General features: G+C 44.0%; 1 protein-coding gene across 3 annotated transcripts in view; it reads left to right on the top strand.

Moving 5' to 3' along the window:
• Fife (regulating synaptic membrane exocytosis protein fife) overlaps window positions 1–20921 on the top strand; it is a 56431-nt gene that overhangs the window by 2186 nt on the left and 33324 nt on the right. For 2 of the 3 annotated variants that reach the window (XM_089467735.1, XM_089467733.1), the window contains exon 2: window positions 19000–19581. In XM_089467735.1, coding sequence (XP_089323861.1) covers window positions 19546–19581 — 36 coding nt within the window. In that variant the 5' untranslated portion in view covers window positions 19000–19545. Of the gene's footprint in view, window positions 1–10144; window positions 10277–18999; window positions 19582–20921 lie in introns of all 3 variants that reach the window. The other variant, XM_089467734.1, reaches the window with a different exon arrangement.

Here is a 20921-nt window from a genome sequence, read left to right as displayed (position 1 = left end):
AGCATTTAATGGCATTTTAAACTACTGTCCCTCACTCTCTCACTCTCACTCACTCTCTCACTCAGTCTGTCCCTCTTTGTGCCTTATCTGTCTATTTATATGCAGAAGTTTATTTCGCACATATATACATATATATTTTTATACATGTGTAGTATATACATTCATTAATGTCTGCCGAGTCAAAGTGTTTAAAATGTTGTACACGCTTGGGGCACATCCCTGAGCTCCTGTTGGATTAGGCCACAGCAAAACGTGCGTGTGGCGTGTAGTATATGTATGGGAGTGTATGTGTGTGCGTGTGTGTGCGTGTGCCTCCTCTGCTGCTTTGTCGTATTTTAGCTTTATATATTAAGCAACAGCAAAAATTAATTAATTTCCTCCAAGCATCAAGCCAATTGTGCTGTCCCACAGCGCTTCTTCAGCTTAAAGCTACACATGTGTATATATATATTCTATTCATATATGTATGTACATCCAAATCTCTCACTTTAGGGAACTCCTTGCGCAATTGCAAATTGACACTTCATTTGCACAAATTTTTAATAAACCAAACGAGACGCTTGGCTCTGTTTTATTGCACCAGTCTGGCTGCCATGGCTAAAAAATTCCATTGGCCATGGGCAGCGCTTTTTCGACTTTGGCCGCAGACACAAACATTTATTTTAAATTTTTAAATAACTCACATATTTGTCGCTCACATATTTATTTTGTGAATATATAAATTTTCGCTTTTGTGCAGCATTTCACTTGATTTTTTCATCGTTTCGCCTCGTTTTTGCGAGAACTTACACAAATTGTTTGGCTGTCGAACACAGTCACTCACACACGCACACACACGCACACAGGCGAGCGTGCTGAGGGAACACACGCAGTAAGCGAGTGGAATTTAATTAATTTAATTTCGTTCGGCATGCCCACTCGTGGTGGGCGTGGTCAGGCCCAACAAAAAATTCTGCCTTTTGCAGTTTATTATTCATGCAAATGGGTAGCTCTGCGCAGGCTTATGCAAAAATCAAACAGCTTCAAATGAAAAGTACGCACACACACCCAGGCACACCCCTACATACACTCCCTACACACACATAAGTCAGTCATGCAATCAGTTTTTCACTTGTCGTTCGCAGCTCTCACTTTCTACTATTTACCTGCAGCGCCTCCGCAGTTTTCAATTAAAATGTTCGCTTGAAAAAAAAATGTGAGTGAAGCATTTGCTAGCTGCATTTGCATATATATGCAGCTGCAATCGAGGCCCTTTGGCAACAAATTGTGGCCTTAAATTATTAAGACATGTCCCTTTTCAGTGCTACAGATTTTCTTGTGCTTAGCATAATAACATAATTTCCATATAAATGCAAAACAAAATCCGCCCGGATGCAAACAAAATGTAACAAATTTTACAATTTTCATTTCGTGTTTGGACGCCTCAGCTGGATTTGCTTGGCCGCCGGCTGTTGGCATTGCCATTACCGTTACGCGGACTAAGCCTAATATCCGGCAAATACACACACACACCAACACACAGACAGACGGGCAAAGGTGGGCTGTTTACATTTTTGTTAAACGCGTCCCTGACCCATGTCCACCTCAACGCACCCAGCCCAATTCCAGCTGTGTCTATAATCTCGCCAAGGCAGCTGATAATGGTTTATGTTGGCTAATGCAGAATACCTCCTCCTCACTCTCTCTCTCTCTCTCTCTCTCTCTCTCTCTCTCTCTCTCTCTCTCTCTCTCTCTCTCTCTCTCTCTCTCTCTCTGGGTAAACACAAGCTTATCGCATTGTTTAACTACCCGCAGTGGCTCTGCAGCAAAATTGTAAATTTTTGACCTTTTCCATAGTTGAAGTGGATTTTGGGATTGGATTTGCGACTGCAGGTCTAATGAAATGTTTGAGATGAGGCGGACTGAGACTTTGGTCTCATGATATGATTAATGTAATTGGCGCCCGGGGGCACAATTTGGCATTTGTGATCCGGTGTACGCCCGCACTCTGCGCTGCCAATGATTAATGCATGCATCATGAGCTGAGCAGAACTTAAGCAGCATAAAACAAAAATATAAATAATAAATTGTGCAAAATTTTTTACTAAATGTAAAGTTAAGCATGCACAACAATAATATAATAAAGACGGAGATGGATGGCAGCGCAGCCAAGTTTTGACAGCACCACGCCAAAGCAGAGCTCCTCCAGCTACTGTGCAGTTGTTACACCCCAATTGCCAGTGCGCATAGGCGGAGTAGGGAATGGCCAAGGCCAGTGCGGCCCCGGGCGACTTGTTTGCTTAAAGTTTTACGCAAATTTCTACAAATTTTTTCAGCAGTGCTCTGGTGGTGCTGCTGGTGTTTTCTTTTCTATCTGCTTCGTCGTGCGCTTTTCCGTCCTCCATTTACTTTCTCTTTTTCTTGTGTTGGCTCGACCACGGCGCTGAGGTTCACTGATATCGCTTGGTTACATAGCACCGCAAGCTGAAACTGCGAACTGAGCTTAGCCGAGCAACAGTTTGGCGAAAAGTTGAGACGAGCATTTATCAAACGGGAAATGCACAAACTTTTCACCCACCAACACTGAGTGAAACCAAAACAAACTAAAAACGCCAAGCGAGCTCCCCATATCGGGGGGAGCTTCTAATGCCCCTGCCGAGAGCCAAAAATAAGCAAAATGCAATTTAAACTGTTTACCTTAGCTGTAAACTCAAGCCTAACTCTTAAAGCCACCTCAGCTGCTCATTGACTAAATCGATAATAGACGCACAGATATTACAAAATATCCCTGCCAGTGAATATTGTTCTATGACCAGTTCGAGCCACTTCGCTCCGAGTTTTTGTGGCTCTACCCAAACACGTGGCTTCAGGGGAAAAAAGAGAAGAGAAGTTTGTATTGTTATTTGTCGCTGTTGTTGTTGTGGTTGCTGCTCATATGCTGAACGCAATTTACGAGCGGTTTTGTCAGTTTGCCAACTGGCGGCGCGCCCAAAAAGCCAAAGGATTGACAGTTATTAAAAATGAAACGAGGCAATTACGAGAACATTTTGTTCTTGTTGCTGTTCGCGGTTAGCTGGGTGTGTTTTCAGCTGGCATGTTTAACGGCGTTTTGTTGCGAGCAGACACAGTTGACTGTTTACTTAACTCTGTGTAAGTGTGTGCGTGTGTGCGTGTGTCTGTGTTTGACTGCGTGCATATGCTGATTGCCAAGGCCTTGCCTTATCGCTGGCTTAAAAAAGAAAAAAGAAAAAATCGGCATAACCCGAGAAGCGAGCATTATGCTTTTCCAGACTAAGCGCTGCTTCGTTGCTAGTCAGCCTGCCTTCCTGCCTGCCTGCCTCGCCCCCCGCCGCTATAAATCATATATTTTTCATATATTCGTAAGCTCGCTCGCTCATTTTTCATGGGCTGGCAAAACTGTTCGAGCGCTTTAAGCATCGTTTTTTCGTTCGCTTCGCTTTTTGTGCTTATGAAATTGAATTTTATATTTTATGCGAGTGCAAAATAAATGTTATACGCAGTCATTTTTATTCGCAAAACGGCCGAAATCAAAGTCCCCAATGTGTGCTTGCTAAATGAAATATTAAGCGCATTCCAACGCCTCGTATATCATTTTATAGGGTCGACTATTCCACTTACTGTTGGTCACAGTATGCCAATTATGCCATATGGAGACGCCAACCAAAGGGGCGTGGCAACTGGCTGTTGCTCTTTCGGGGCGGTGCGGACTTGAAGCTCTCGTTCAACTTCCGCACGGCCAGATAACGCCAAGACGAAAAACTTTGCATAATAATGAGCAGTTTATTTAGCTACATGAGCGTGTGTATATGTGTGTGTGTCTGGCTTCCACTTTCAAGACTGTGGCATGTGTGTGTGCGGCAACTGGCTGCTGCTTCCTTGGGCCCACAACAGCCACAACAAACGACGGCAACGGCCAAAAGTTTGCACAAATTTCGTGTTGTTCTTTCATTTGGCGCAAAATTGTTGCGTTGTTTTTCTAGCTGCCGCACTTTGATCAGATAAGCACGCCCACAATCATGCGCTTACCAGCTGACTTGGCGAAACAACAGAAAAAAATTCAAGCAAGCGCAAAGCAACAACTAAGTTATAAATAGAAAGGCTTAAAAATGTTATTTCTTTCTTAACAATGCATACAAAGAAAATAATAAAGTTGCGCCCAGATAAGCCACAAATATTTGAATTATTTCAAAAGGGTCTCGAAAATAATCGGAGAAACGAGCAAATTCAGCAAAGAGCTGCAAATCGAACTCCCTTTAAAAATTTGGAATAATATTTCTTGTATTAGGCGAGCATAAATTTAAAGACAACATGAAAATTCAGTTTGTTTATCAACATCTGATGCATTTCGTTTGCTTTCACTAGTTTTTAAATGTTGTGTTTGCTTTGCACTTTGCTTGCTGTGCGGAAGCTTGCAACGAGCGGAAGGGGGCGAATGGCCCGTTTGCATAGTGCTTGGCATGTGGTGCAGCCACCATAGCCACACACACACACACATACAGAGATACACACAGTCATGTGTGGCAACAAGACAGTGTGTGAATCATGCTCGGCAAACGCACATCAAATTTGCATAATTTTACGCAAAGTAACATTTTGCACAAGCAAATGGCCTCCTGCCAGGCGAACGCAACAGGCCGTCCGCTCCGTGCGGTCTGCTCGCAGTGGGGCGGGCGGATGTGAGTGCTGTCAGTGGTGCGCATTAGTTAGTAGATTTTATGAGCTGTTTTATTGCGTTCAACAATGAAATCTGTTCGCCAGCCAACGCCAGTGACAATGCCAATGCCAATGTGGCCAGTCGGAAGATACGAGCCACATTTGACAGTTAGCGGAAAGTTTTAAATGCTAATTAAAGATGGAGCGCAACTGGCAGCGCAGCGTATACGCAACGAGGGTAATTTTTCAAATTGGTTAAGAATACGAGACGTGGCAGCAACTGCGTGTGGCAGCAAAATCAACATGTGAAACATGAGCGAATTCCTCTCGAGCCAGAATGGAGCAAACAGTAGCACTAGGCAAATAAGCAGAGCAGGAGTCCTGGGTGGGTGCTGAGTGTATGTGTGTGTGTGTGTAGGCGTGGGCATAAGCGTGGCACTGACTGACTGCTGCTGTCTGCTGTCAACTTATTAAGTCAACGTATATACACACTGGCAGCCAAGGGAGCTTCGTGCATTATAAGCATGCCTAAAAATAATTTCCCATGCCCGCAGCGTAAAAAGATGGCCCAAAAACCGAGGAGCCAACGCCGAATAGGGCCCGGCACTACGCAGTAAATGTTTTCGAAAAGATTTCACAACCAAAGCGCCCAAGTGTTAATTTATCCATTTAGATAAAGTCTACGGCTTGATTTTAATAACTTATGAACGCTGAATATCTTTGAGATTTCTTGTTAATTTCGCTGTCTAGGTAAGTAAGCTGACAGAGTCTAATGATCACGTTGGCCATTCAAGCTGTGGTTGTCTAGCAGCCGAGTTGCGATTGTCACGCTTCGCTCCGAGATTGCAACATTCTGCGTAATTGCTGCCACACGCACTACAGCCACAACTACAAACATATCTCTCCCTCTCCCTCTCTCTCTCTCTCTTTATATATACGCGTGTAAGTAGCACCTCAGATAACTGGGCATATAGTTAGTTGGCTTGGTTGCCTTGGCATTGAGTGTGCGGCGAAATGTTAATGATGTGGCCTTAACTGCACTTGTTGAGCATAACTTTGTGGCGCCACATGACGTGCCGCAAGCGACAATCTCAGTGAGGGGTGGGGAGCACCTTCCCATTGGCAGCGCAGGCAATGTAAGCTCCAGCAAATCTCTATTGATTATTGCGTTTATGTGTTTGGATTTGGTGGCATAAAGGCCAAGTGAGTGCCAGCAGGCTGCACTAGCGCACAGAAAGCTCTGTGCCACATACGTGTCGCAGCTGTCTTTGATGGCAGGTAAATCAATATTTTCCAATATAAACGCATGAACAGCCATATATATTTATATATGTATGCATGTACATATATATTTTTGTTGTTTTCGTTTTCAGCTTTTGTATTTCCACTTGCGCTGCTCAGCAAGCAAATCCTTTGGCAAACAAAGCAGTCAGGACTTTGCTGTCAGCATGCGTGCCAAATGCGCTTGAATTGATGCTGGGGCACAAAACGAAAAACACAAAAAAAGAAAATGGTTCGTCCTTTGTTTCGCTTACACTCTCAACATGTGTCGTATTTACATTTATTCGGTTTATTTGGGCATCTAGAAAGCATTACGCTTTGTTGTATAACTAATGTCCTGCCAGGATCTGGCAGCATTGAGCAATGCATGTTACGTGTAGCTAATGCGACCGAACTTAAAGCAAGATGAATGTGTGCGTGTGTAGGTGTGTGTGTGTGTGTGTGTGCTGTAAGCATTTTAAATTGCCTTGGCCAGGGTCAACAAAAGGATTGTCCAGAAACCGGAACAGGAACTGGCCAAGGAAGCGCCCCATTGCATACCGGCATGGCTCATGGCAGGCCACTTAATCCGCTCATTAGGCAACAGCTGCAGCCTAGAACTGATATTTATATAAATAATATTCGAGATGTTGAATGCGACTTTCGGAGCAGCGCCATAAATTATGGTTTTTATAGCCATTGTCATGGCCAGCTGCGAGGGGCGGAAGCAGCGAAGCCTTGCAGCAGCGAAGCCTTCAGCTGCTTGGTCCTGCGTTAAGTGTCACTTGGCGTTGCATTGCCGGAGTGCATTTTATGGCAGCGGCTTGTTAAGCTGCTGCCATTTATTATACACAATATAGGCAGCTGTCATTTGGCATGCCTCGCTGCACCTAGCTTCAGGTTGCAAGCTCTTGTCTAGCCCTCATAAGTATGCTACACTTGCTCAGTGGCGTCTTTGTGCTACGCTCGATGGCTGTCGTTGTCGCTGCTGCTGCTGCTGCTGCTGCTGCCGCTGACTGGCGCTTTATTTATTTACTCACACACACACACACACACACGCATACACTAGGCTGCTGCGCCTTAAGTAAACATTATTAAAATTGCCAACGCCGTTGCCAGGCAATCCTAAAATAACCAAAGAATACACACAGCCATGAGGCGATACACTCTGCGAGAGAGAGGGAGAGAGAGAGGGAGAGAGAGAGATAGCAGGCATGAGTGTGGGAGTCGCTCTTCTGACCCTCGCTCGCTCGCTCAGCCAGTGCCTTTGTAGTGGCAATGGAAATTGTCATTTTCATATATGAGAAAAGTCTCGTTTTTCCAAGCTCTTGAAAGGCCACATTGAAAAATACGAGGCGTCATGGCAGCCAAGGTTATTATTATTATTGCTAAGCCAAAGTGGACTCCACTCATACAAGACTAAACAGACCCACACACACACACACACACACGTACACAGCCACGCATACACTCACTACTTGTTGCTTAAGCTTGGGCCTTTATGGCGTCATATCCTTCTTGTGGCGCTGATTATCCCTTTTTCACTGGGTTTATTAGAAAGCTGTCAACAACTCTCAGCGTGCCTCGTCGCACACTTGACATTTATTTATGCAAAAATGTGAAATCATTTGTGAAACTTGCCTTCAATGCACAGCAGCAGCAGCAGCAGCAGCAGCAGCACCCGCCTTCGCACCCGCCGGCAAAAGGACCAGCTCAAAAAACAAAAAAAGGACTCACGCCTGGCCGCCTGCGAGATGCGTGCCACAAAAAACTACGCACTACTCGGAGTGCGCAAAAAAAGGGTTCGTGAATCAAGTTTTTGCAGGCAATCAAATCGTAGGGGCGTAAAAAATAAACTGGCTTTTGTGCAACTCTTCGTGCCACACTCTGCGGCATATCGCCAGCTGCAGCTGTAGCTGCAACAGTCCAAGCTCCCATACGGAATGTGTGGGCGCTTCTAACTCATCATTAGATTAAAAACTTTTGTGACAGAGAGCGTGAAGAATTTTCAAGCTTTTCATAACTTTGTCACGACGAAATTTTCAACTTTTTTTATTGGGCACACATCAATTTGGCAACAGGAAGCATAAAATTGCGCACATTAAAATATTCTCTGTCATATTCATGAGAGAGAAGGCTCCGCCTTGAGCCAGAAAACTGGATCACTCGTGCTTAGCGAGTCATGACCTCGCTGCTTACATACCCATTTTCTGGAGATTCCTTTGTTATTTCTATATTTATGATGAATTTCGGAGCGCACGTGTCTCCGGGCCTGCTTCCGCTGCCAGGAAACAGAGGCGTTGCGAGAGCTGGCTGCTCATTAGGCAGGATGCAAAACAAATGTACGTATTGTTCGGCTGATTCAAAAGGTTGTGCTTTGCTTATTACTCTATTAATGCAAAGTAATCGCCTAGTCTCTGCAGTGCTCTAATATAGTCGTAGTCAAGTGCTTAAGGCCGCAGATATCGCAGCGGAGGCTCAGCCCGCCTGGCTGTGACGCATATCGGCGCAAATATCTTTCATACACTTCGCTGAGCTTAGACAAACAACTAAGTGACAACAACAACAACAATAGCATATCTATAGATACATGAATAGCTATAGCCATATAGCTTTATTGTTGATTGAACAAAAACAAGCCCTTGTCGACGGCAAAGTGGATACGAGGCTCGCAACCGAGCCAACTTTAGCTCGTGGGCACGTACAGGAAGCCTCTGTTGGCTGGCTTGTCTGGCCAGGCCGACTGTCTGGCAGTACTTCATAATTTTGGGGCCCAGATATGCATACATTAAGACAGATATGTTGGCCAAAGTTCTCACTCATGTGCTTCAGCGAATTTGATGCTGTCCAAAATGGACTCGGACTGCGATTTGGTCTTCGACTTGGACTTGGACTTGAGTCATCAGCATGATGAAACTTCAGACTTTCGCACAAAAACTTTCCATTGGCTTTGTGTAATTTATGCCCTTGTTGTTGTGTGTGCAATTTGGCAAGGACGTAACGCTCAAGTTGCTGCTGTTGTTTATAATATTATTGTTGTTGATGCTGCTGTTGTTGATGTTGTTGTTGCTGCTGCTGCTATTGACATTGACAACTTCCGCTAACGTCAAGTTGGCTTACACTGCGGCTAGGGCCGCTCTGCGCAGCTGTTAGGCATTTTCTAATTTACTAATTTAAATCAACTTTTGCAGCGCAGCCGAAAAACTTTTGCCGCACAACTTGGCAAACGGCAGTTGGCACAATTATGAGCATGTCCTGGACTCAAAATTATGCCAACACTATCATTAGTTGCTGTTGCTGTTGCTGAATACAAACTGGGCGTCCTCGCTTAGTAATTGAAGTGCATACTCGAAGCCCGTTGTCTGTTGCAGGGTGAGGCGGGGCGCTTCATTGTCATCGCTTATGCCCAATGGGGCTCGACCGCAGCCCCAATAGCCCCAGAGCCGCCCTCAGAGCAGCCCAGTTGTCCAACTTTGATAATTATGAGAGTAACGACAACAGCCGCAAATGCCAAGGCAGCGCTAAAACTTTTCCCAGTCAGCCAAGAAATTCACGAAGGAAATATATATTTTCCTTGTTGAATATGACTTAGAGCGAACTTTTCGAGAGGGGGGACTTAGCAGACACTTAGACTGATATGCTGATAAGTTGTGCCAAGCAGAAAGCATATTCAAATTTCTTTTCACAATTCCTTAGTGCCTAGATACAATTAAAGACGTGTCAAGCGCATTGAATATTTATAAAGCAAATGATATTTGAGCCATGCGCAATGCGAAAATGTTTATTAAGCTGTGGAGTTAATTTTTATTTCATTTATATGAGTGAATGTCAAAAATGTTTATCGAATGCCCAACTGCTCAGCTTTCGAGCGAAAGCATTTCTGCAAATATTTCAATTTGCACAAAACTATTTCATTCAATAAACATTTAATGCATTCGGCTCAATTAAAGTAAAATTCCATTTTGCTGAATTCTTGCATATCTCTCTCTATTCGTCTCCCTCTCTCTGTCTCCCTTTCTCTTGGTCTGCGGTTTACGGTGAAATGTGAAGTGCTTCAGAATTTTTCAGTAAAGTTGTAGATGTGCAGGCAGTGAATAATTCGTTTTTAAGTGATTTATGCTCTATCGCACCTTTATTATTTCATTTATATGCCGCACTTTGTGCTCGACAGCTGTCGAATGCCGTGCTCAGGCCATGCTCAATCAGCTCTATTCACATCTTTCTTCCGCAGTGCCTCGACCTGTGGCCTCGATACAAATATAATTCCCGTAACCGAATCAGGCCAACAAATAAACGAAACAAATCGAGCAGCTTGATAATGGCCGCAGCTCCCACAAAAAGGAAATGAAATCAAATCGCACAGGTAATTTGTGCGCACAGTCTTTTTATATACCCATATAGAATATGACGTAAATCCCAGCCTCCACAAGTGATTATATACTAAACCTACTTATGTAATACCTGTCTATATATGTATGCGTGTGTGCGTGTGCGTGTGCGTGTGTTTTTTGCTGTGTATACTTGCATTATAAATGTTGGGATTAGTTTGGGTTGAGCTTGCGAAGCCTTGAAGAATATGCCCAGCGTGCCACGGTGCTGTTAGTAAGCCACAAGAGCCCAGCTCCAAAGACAGTCGGCAAGTTGCTTGGCGAGGCAAATGCGGTTGAGTAATGGCATCATCTATGCGGTTGCTGCCAAAGCAAACCGCAACAATTATTGCTTCTCCCAGTGCCAGTGCCAGTGCCTCCGGATCCATTCAAATGGCCGGATTCAATAACAGAATGACTACGACTCCGCTCAGTTTGTGGGTAGATGTTATCGAATGTATTTCCATCTGTCTATATGTGTTTATGTCTGTGTGTGTGTGTGTGTGTGTGTGTGTGTGTGTGAGCTTGATTAATAACCATGTTAAATGCATTAACAAGAAAAATGATTTGCCAAAGTCACTTCAAGGCGTCACATGCGGCATATGCGCAACATGTGTGGAGCTGCGTGGCTGCCCATATTGCGTATACGCCCCGTTCGGGGGTAACAACATCAAAAGCAATCCATTTTGTGCACACTCTGTTCTCAGCCCTCTCTGCCATATGTCTGTTAATAAAATTATGTATTATGATGATTGATGTTGATTTTAATGGCGTCGCAGCATCAACACAATTAGCATAGCCCCGGAAAATATTATATATCCTTCCGTTCGTTGCCTCACATCAAAATGAATGAATGAAAATGCAAAAGCAATGGCAACTCTGGCCGTAATTTCATTACTTACACATTCAGTGCAATGCGTAATTAATATTAAACTATTCGCTATTTATCTAATCCGGCAATCAGCTAGCTGAATCGCATGCACAGCGCACAGAAATCAAATTAAATCACATAATTGCCGAGTTCTGTTTACATTTTTAATGCGGACTGCTATGGATTACATATTTTTTAATGATTTAATCAGACATAAGCTGGCAGCTGGCAATGAGAATGAAACGTGTATGTCTGTGTGTGTGTGTGTGTGTATGTGTGTTAAATGTTAAAGGCAATGACTAGAGGGTTAATGCGTGCGCAAATAGCACAAGTCAAAATCTGTGGCCAACACAATAAAACCTATGAGTATTTAGTTGATTGACTGACTGAGTGAGTGAGTGACTGACTGAGTGACTGTCTGCTGACTTATGTGTCTGTCAAACTGTCAGCTGGCAGCTGCAGCTGCATTTGGCATTTGACCTTCAAACACACATACACACACACACACAGTCGTCGCTTACCCATTGCAAATAAATAGTGCAAACAATGCAAGCCCTTGTTAAATATTGCATGACTAACAATAAAAAAGATGTGACAAAGCCTTGATAATAAGTGGTTGACTAGGCCATGCCCTGGAAGGCGCGCTAGGCATGCTTTCATTATATATCCATGACTGTTGCATGTCCATGGGCTAGTTGGCATGAGCCCATCAGTGCTGGTTACAGGGTATGCACTGAAAGAAATGTAACACAAATAAAATGCAATTTATACGCTCGAGCATTTGCTGTGGCGAAAAAAAAAAACTTGCACCAAGAGACAACGAGCAGAGCGAGAGAGAATGAGTGGGAGAGAGAGGCACAGTCAGACGACATGCCAGACATTACATATGTGGCGTTGCAAAGTGTACGATAAGTAAGCAGAGTAAAACAGTTTAAACAACAACAATGAAATTGTAATAACAATAATGACAACAACGACAGAGGCCAAAGCCGGAAGACAGTCAAGGATGCGACTTTGTCCGTCACCAGGGAGACAGAAAGTCACACCATGAGAATTGAAGGCAAGTGAAAGTATGTGCCAGCATGTGTATGCTGCTGTGTGTGAGTGTGTGTGTGTGTGTGTGTGCATTTGAAAATAGACAGATGTCTAGATAGAGGGATACCACAGTCATGTGAGTTGAGCAAGACACGCGACGCTTGATGTCGACTTCAACTATAAGAAATTATAGAACTTAAACTATCTATTATATAGTAAACACATTGAGTGCCATTTGAATCATGTAAATTATATTATAGCTATAATAATGTGTGTAAAACTGACATCAATATTGTCAGGCAATCCCTTCATCAAGTCCACATTCAGGCAGCCCAACTGCAGCGTCCTTAATTTGCATATAGAGCAGCCCAGCTGCATATTAATGCGAAATTTATTTAGTTGTCTCTCATCTTTTTAATTGACTTTGGCTTTGGCCGTAAGCGTGCGAGCTGGCATTTCAGAAGGTCGTCCTTTGACATTGAATTCGCATTAGTTGCGCTGCAAAAGTTCAGGCGGCCATTGAGCTAGCCAAATGCCAGGCTGGCTGACAACTTTGTTAGCTTGTTACGTTGGAAGACAGTTTGACATTGAGACTGACATTGACATTGACACTGACATTGCCACTCACCGCCCGCCGCCCGCCACCCGCCGCCTGCCGTTCGCATATGAGAAACCACAATAAATATACAAATACGTGAATTTTTCATGCGCAATACTATGAACTCGTAATTCGCCCGTCCCCATTCACAATTTACCCGTGTTATTTTATTTTAAACATTTATGCCAGCAAATTAATGCATTTTATTGCTGATAAGTGTTTGAGTCTTGCTGTATAGATATTTTCTTCTTCTTCTTTTTGCGCCATTCTTTCTTAAAGCATTATCATTATTTTTATTGCCGACGCGGCAAAGTTTGCATCTCCTTGCGGCTAATTAATTGCGGTCACTTTGTTCTCGCCGCTGAAATTCCAGCGTTTGAGCCAGCACTTGGCCGCCATTAAACCCTTTTCCGCTGTACTTAGGGATTTGCGCGCCTTTGTCGTGGCTCTTTAGCAGTTTGATTTAATTTACTAGGTCAGACGTGATTTATTTATGCGGCTTCAGTTACATTTAATTAAATCAAATAAATCAAAATTTATGCACTTGGCCGCGCCCCTCGAACAGCGCGCGAGTGTCTGGCCAGCCGACAGCGCTTACCTCAGTGGAATTTCACGCACTTCTAATTGAAGCTCGCAGCGTAACATCACAAATGTCTGACTGCCACGCATACACTGCTGCCTTGCCACACGTCCGGGAACGGGGACTGGGGCGGATGGTCTGCCCTTGAGGACAACAGCTGAGTTCCGTTGGTTTCGGTTTCGTTGCGTGCCGTCATGCAGGCAAATGGCCAACCGCACTGCACATCCTGGCCCCAGCCTAAATGAGCTACACGCCTTTTTATATTGCCCATATTCAGTTGATTTCGTTTTATGGTGTCGCGACGCGTGACTTCAAATGTTTTATGTGGCGCGCTGCGTATGCGTAATTGGTCCTTGGTGCTTTTCGGTGTACCTAGCCGTAAACGCTGCGTATACGTAATGTGCGCTAACTGAACTGACGCATAATGCTGCAGCTGTGCAGGACGTGTTAACCGCTCGCATTTACAGCTAGCTGCTGCACATCAAATTATAAGTACACAATAAAGCACTAAGGACCCGACGTAATCTGCTTGATCTAATAAGCACTGAGAGCGCAGTTGTCGGTGATTCCCCTGAGCATTCGACAGCCAATGCCATTTTGGAATAAATAATTCAAGTCTCAATATGGCAGCTGCCAAACAGCAGAGCTCCAGCAAATTTAGTGTAAAATTGGAAATATATAGACCACAAGGAACAATAGGAAATCATTAGCAGAACGACAGACAATTCCGGCTAAAAAATGTGGGCCAATAAATTGCGAGCAACAGCAGCAACAGCAGCAGCAGGAGCAACAGCAACAGCAGCTGAGATTGGTATGACAAGAGCAGAACAAAGGCACGCAGCATGCCACACAATTACATTCTGAGAGTGAAATCACTTTGATTTGATTTCAATTAAGATGAAAGCAACAACAAGTGACAACTGTTGGGCCCGACCGCAGCAAACAGTTGAGCTTGTGGCCCAGAGCGAATGGATTTCGAGCAGCATGAGCCATGTTGATTAAATAGCAAATTGTGGATATCGGCACATGAGCCACGCCTACGCAGTTACAGGCACTCGCATCAGCGGCATTTGAATAATTGAGTTTCAGTTTGAGTTTGAGTTTGAGTTTGGGCAAATGACAAAGTCACATCCTAGTCCGCCTAGAAGAGTCGGCTCAAACGTCTGTTTACTACAGTCTTGGCTAAAAATGTCGTTGTCAACACAGCAGCCACAGCTCAGCCACGCCCCGTGCCGCATCATACCCTTTTGGGGGGCGTAGTTCCATTTCATTTGGATGGCAGCTACGTGCCTCGCATGACCAATGCCTACAGCCAGCTGCTGCGACTCAAACATCAATCTGTAGGCCCAGCCTCTCGGCTGCTATCATGCTGCTATCGCATTGTTGTTTACTTTGTGCAATTAAATGTTTAATTTCAGTTGCTTAAAGTCGTGCGTTGATTTAAGCACAGTTGAGAGCCCTCTGCCCGCTGCCTTCTGCCTGCCGCGTGCTCTGCCAGCTGCTGCCTGCATCACGCAGCCGACATGTAAGCCACCCGCTGTCAATTAGACGAACGGCGCTGACAATGAATCGAGCTTACGCTTCACTAGCTAAAAGCAAATGCCAAATGCCTCAGCCCACCTTGCTCCACTTTCCACTCATTAAAAATCCTGTTAGACATTAATGGCAATGTCGCTTGTCGATGTGTGTGTGTGTGTGTGTTTTGGTTTAGTGCGAGTGCTTGGTAAAAGCTTCAACAATGCTTCTGGCCTGCGCATATGTGCGGTTGTGCTTAATGCTATGAACTGCAAATAGATGGTTATTATCTATTCCTCCTCACCTGTTGGGCAATTGGCTTTAACCTATGCTTGTGCAACTGATTATAGAACTGGTATTCATTAGGGCTGATTGCAATTACACTAGTTGCTATGGCTCTTCAATCTTATATAAGCTACACATGCTCACATCAAGCTAACTAAAAACCTCACATAATCTAGCTTCTAGAGTGGAGGCTAATCGAATTCTGTTCGATTTTCCTCTCATCAGATTATAGCTATTCCAACAAATTCGCATATCTACTATTAAAAGATTCACAAAAATTGTAAATCTTAATTTAGCCCCTGTTAAGAGTCGCCTGCGGGTCGATGTAACCCTTCGGTTTGGGTTGGGCTGGGAATCAAGTATTTCCCTTTTCGCATTTTCTATACCTTTTTTCGTTAAGCTCTAATGACATTAGCATAAAAGGCAATCTAAAAAGAATAACATTTCTATCATACTGATTTCTATTGTGGCCTATTTGGCCCTCTGCCCTTTGAGCCATGAAGAGGCTATTGAAAGATGTGAAATGGCTCGTCTTGTAACGCACTGCTTTCAATGAGTCAGTCGATACCCAAATCAGTCTGACAAGTTGTCTAATTAATCGAATTAGAGAGTGTTTTTATAGCGAAGGTCAGCACTGCTCAATGCGTTGTATCATTCTACTACTGTTAAATCCAATACGAATTTCATGTTTGTTTAGTCACAGTCATAATTCGTATTGGCTTTTCAATCAAGATTTTATTTATCGGCTAATTTGAGTTGATCAGCTTACAATTGTCAGATTATTTGATTTACTGCAGCGCAGCAGCAGCTCCTGGCTCCCAGCTGAGCGTGGCCACTGCTCATAAAACTCGACCCGGATGTGGTGCAAATGTAACATTTATCTTATCCCGTTGCTGGCCAAAGTCACAACCTCAACAGCGTCCACGCAGCAGTGCAGGCAACTAGTTGCATTTGCAATCCCCCCTCTGCCGCCTCATGCTTCGGGGGGCAACTCAATTTTGTACGCAGTCCAGACTAGTTGCTTGCCATTGTTGACAGCGCTTCATTCATGGCATTCATGAAGCTGTGGTCCCCTCCCTCGCCCTGACTCGCCTGCGCCCTGCCGCCGTCCACTTTATTTATGAAGTGCACTGCGATTTTTCAACTGCAATTTGAGGAGCTACTGTTGCCGTTCGTCTCCAGTTGAGTTGAGCTGCTGGCTGCTGTGCTTTCCTGGTCCATTTGAGTTTCGCTTCATGCTTCATTTGGGGCGACACAGTTTCATCTGGACTTGACTTGCTGGCCATTTATTATGGCATGCTGCTTAACAGTTAATTTGTGTCCCATGCACGTTCCGGAATTCTGAATTACAATACACTCTCCACACTCCACTGACGTGTGGCACGCACAACAACAACAACAGCAGCAGCAACAGTGACGACAACAAAAAGAAAAAAAACCTGTTAGCTTGTATTTATTTATCGAACGTTTCAATTTCGATTTGGCTCGCCTGTGCGTGACAATTCGGGGCCTGTGTCCTTCGTCGCTTGGCGTGTGTGATAAATCTTGTTTGATTTTGCCTAATGCACGCATTATTGCCACATACATTTTGACCTTTCACATTATTGGCTATCCTGATCAGTTACCGATTAGCATGCAAAGGACGAAACCCGACGGCGCCGAGGATGACGATGACGCTGACTGTGCGGGGCTCGAGGCCTTCGGCCCGAACTGCCTCTGGCTCGGTTTGGCCAATTTCGCGCTAATTAACTATGTGCCAACCATACCATCTGGAACTTTGCCAGACATCCTCTATGCGTGTCTGTGTGTGGGTGTGTGTGTGCTCATGTGATTTCATGCTTGTTGCCTACAGCAAACAGTAAAACCAGCACCAGCAGCAGCAGCCAAAGTTGCAATTTATGAGCACATCCTGGCGCGCTTAGCTTGTGTAAGCAGCACTGCGCAGCCAGACGAGGCGCCGCCTTCTTAAACATCCTCTTGGGATGGGCGTGACCAACCAACACTTGCAGCTTGTAACAGTTTGCTTTGCATACACACAATCTGGGGGCGCAGCTCCCTACGAATATCGTCCGAGCCTCGCATATTGCAGCGTGCCCTGATTTGTATTTATCTTGGCCGTCCTCTTTGGCGCGGCAAGCAGCTCCATCCTGTTGCTGGCATGTTGACAGCTTCGAGCTCCAACTAATTTTCCTGACTCAGTTCTTTTTTCTTTTTGCCCCTGCGAATGCCATTTATAAAGTTGAGCGAATTCAACTCATTTAGCAAGTCAAAAATTTCATTTAGCGTAAACATTTTCCATGTCATGCTCAAACCATTTGCTACGAATCTCCGAGTTTCGTCTCTGACTTTGGCTCTGCCCTCCAGTTGGCTGCAAACTTTCCGAACTGCGCTTCGATGGCTTTTTATGAACTTTTGTAATGTGCACACAAATGGCAAAAGCAACCCAAACGATAGAAATAACCCAACAATGAACAATGCATTCAAATGAAATTTCTTTTGCCAATTTCTTTTTACGCAAAGTTGCTAAAACTTTCGGACCATGCCAAATAGTTGAGCAGTGTCTTTAATTTTTGTAGCCAGGCACTCGATGTGGGAATTGCAAATGTTGCAAGCGCTCGCACAGATCGTATATTGACTGCAAATCGAGCGATTCAATTGCTATGTGGGTCATTTGATTTAATAATGCTGCAGCCAAGCCAAAGCCAAAGCCCGAGCACAGAGCACAGAATGAAATCCGCAAACGAATGTAGTTGGCCAGCAGATACTTTGTAACTGGGTAGAAATACGAAAAGCAAATGGCTGAGATTGTAATCAATTCAGCAGAAATAGATCGAAGCTTGAGCGACTCAATGCATTCCACAGCATAGATTCATTTTCTTCAATTCTGCAGTTCAGGTCCAGTCGATTTAATCTCTACAGGGTATAGCAAGGGGGAGAAAACTGTCTGCTATCTGCTGCTAAGTGCGGCAACTATTTCTTAGTTAAGAGCCGGCAAGAAAAGAAAGAGCAAACAGCTTTGCTCTGAATGCTCCGTAAGCTGTACAAAGCACCAGGGTTGTGAATGGCTCTGTGGAGCTTACGAGCACACGAAGGATTTGCTCCAGCTGACGACAATGACTGACATAAGCAAAACAATTGACAGAACTTAAAGTTGCCGGCTTGAGCACACAAATGCGTAGGAGGACTCTCAAAGTGCCAGGTGAGAAGTAAGTAAAACAAGAGAGGTCTAGCCGATGCTGAATGCTATGCGACATATACTACATATTCGGGCATGATTTTTTTGTAAGGTACTCGAAGAAATTCCTTAAGCTGTAAGCTAGCAAAAGAAAATATACAATTTCAATTTCTTTTTGCTCACGTTTTTGCTTTCGCTTTTGTTCGCAAGTTTATTTTTGCACGCAACTTCAAGCGAACTGCCTAACCTAGTTGTAAGCTATAGCCGCCGTCATTATAATGGTCAGTTTATCGCGTCGCTGCCACGCCCACAGTCCATAGCCCACAATTCACAACTCACAAAGCCCTGAAGCACTTTGCATGCAGCGCGACACATTATTTTCCGCCTTATAAACTTTTGCCTATCGACTTTTCAGCGCCCCGTCAAGTGTGTGAGGGTGTGTGTGTGAGTTTGAGAGGGTGTGCGTGTGTGTGTGAAGGATCAGCCCAAACGCTGTTGATGCTTATCGCTGGCAAAATTATAGCGGTCCAAAAAGTTAAGTACGGTGTAAGCCCAACGGGGATTTGGCTATGATGTGCACTTATAGCAACTCCGGCAATTTTCCAGCCTAGACTCAGTGACTAATTATAACCCCTTTCCACTTCTTGTACTCATTTGCAGGCGCTGTAAATTGCACCCGGTGTTAATTAAAGGCGAGCGAGCGGCCCCAAAAACCTTTTCTAGCCATCTGACGGTAAGCGCTTCGCAGCCTACAAATCAATCACGCGAGGCTGATGTGCAACATGTAGTTCGTGCGACCGTGTTGCATATGCTATAAGGACGATTTCGTTATACAATGTCAATGGCTATTTACATGCCGCATGACAAATGGCCATTTGTATTCAATCAAATTGAAGCGGGCACACAATGGACAGCAGCAGCAACAGCAACAGCAGCAACAGCAACAGCAGCAACAGCAGCAACAGCATCGGCATCAACAATGCAATCCAAACAAAAATGACTTAAAGCCGCTTAAGAGTGCAAAACAAACGAAACCGAAACGCACACAGATACAGACACAGACACGAACACGTAGACGGACACAGGCGAAGCGAAACAAAACAAAAGCCGCAACAGCATAAATTGGAGCAGCCACGACCACGAGCGGCCAACGCGACGTATGCGTGATTAATTGCAATTTAAGTAGCAACGCGAAGCTCCGACAAAATGTTGCCCACAAATGTGATGACGTTCATGAAGAAGGTAAGTGCAAGCGCAAATTAAAGAGAACTTCCACTTGCAGTTGCTTTCCTTTCGGTTAATCCCATTTAACGATGATGCCAATTATAAAGAGATCCGCTGACAAAGAAACAATATTTTGAGAACAAACAGCCGCGCTCAAGCACTCGACCGTAAATCCCTCATTCACCTCCATAAGCCATCATTAAGACAGCTCTCCGTTGCGCAATTGGTCACGTTATCCGCATTGTTATTGTCATTGACAGTTGCTAACGTAATTTATGCCTTAATTTCTTTTTCATACTCGCAAGCCGTATTGATTTTTTAATTATATTTCCTTCTTTCCTTTTTTATTCGCACTGAAAGTTTAATGAGCGTTTTCCGTTTGAAATGCAGCAAAAACAAATGAATTGCGAATGAAATTGAAATGACCCGCCCGGCTGTATACATTTAAAGGCATATCGGCGATATCAGCGCCAATGATTTTAAGCCTTTTTTCAAACAGCGATCGAGGATGGCAAACAGTGCTAAATCGTGACGCAGAAAGGGAAACGTGTCGAATCCAAATAAAAGCAATATACAAACAAAACTTTTTAATTAAAAAGTCCGGTAAATGGTTTGAGCGCTTGACTGCGTATTTCACTCCATTTTGCCGCGTGCTACCTAGAGGACGAGCTGAAAAATATCAAAAATACATGAATAAAGTAAAAAAATAAAAGGGGCTGCAATCAAAGCGATTCAATTCTGGCCAAACACCTGCCGTCGGGTGTGGCGTTTCCCATTTCTAAGGAATAAAATTAGACATAAGCTCGGCTAACAATAATACTACGCAAACACACACACAGAAAGGTTATGCCAAGGCGAGGATGAAAGCAGGAGAGAGCAACGAGAGAAAGGGAAAAAAGCCAAGAAACTGAACCAAAATAAAAGTGTAAATTCCATTCAAAATAATTTAGCCCCAAATTCCTGGGAAAACTTTTAAGAAAAGCAGCAAAGGAGCAAAAAGCAAAAACAAAAAAATTTTAAGTAAAAGTAAACTGAAACAAGCGAATGTCAAGCGAAGTTGCCTGGTTGCGCTTGGAAAAATGTTTCTTTAGGTGGCCGGCCATCTAAAACTTTGATTAGACCAAATGAAGCACAAAATCAAAGCCCAAAAACCACCCGACTCAAGAAAATATGATGTGCTGGTGACAGTTAAGCAATCTCACTGTCAGCACATCCTGTCAAAACAAGCAGAGAGCCAGAGTGAAAGGATTGCCCCAACTTCAGCTATTTGTTTACCCATTTAAATGCCCAGCAAAATTCGCACACAATTTTTTGTGCAGGATCAGGAAAGAAGCTTTAAAAAAAAGCAGCAAACACAC

Source organism: Drosophila arizonae, chromosome 4, assembly GCF_054131065.1.
Source record: "Drosophila arizonae isolate 15081-1271.41 chromosome 4, UAZ_ARI_1.0, whole genome shotgun sequence".
In the NCBI taxonomy this organism is placed as follows: Eukaryota; Metazoa; Arthropoda; class Insecta; order Diptera; family Drosophilidae; genus Drosophila; species Drosophila arizonae.
Note: the sequence above shows the minus strand (reverse complement) of the source record. Positions and strands in the feature narration are given on the sequence as shown.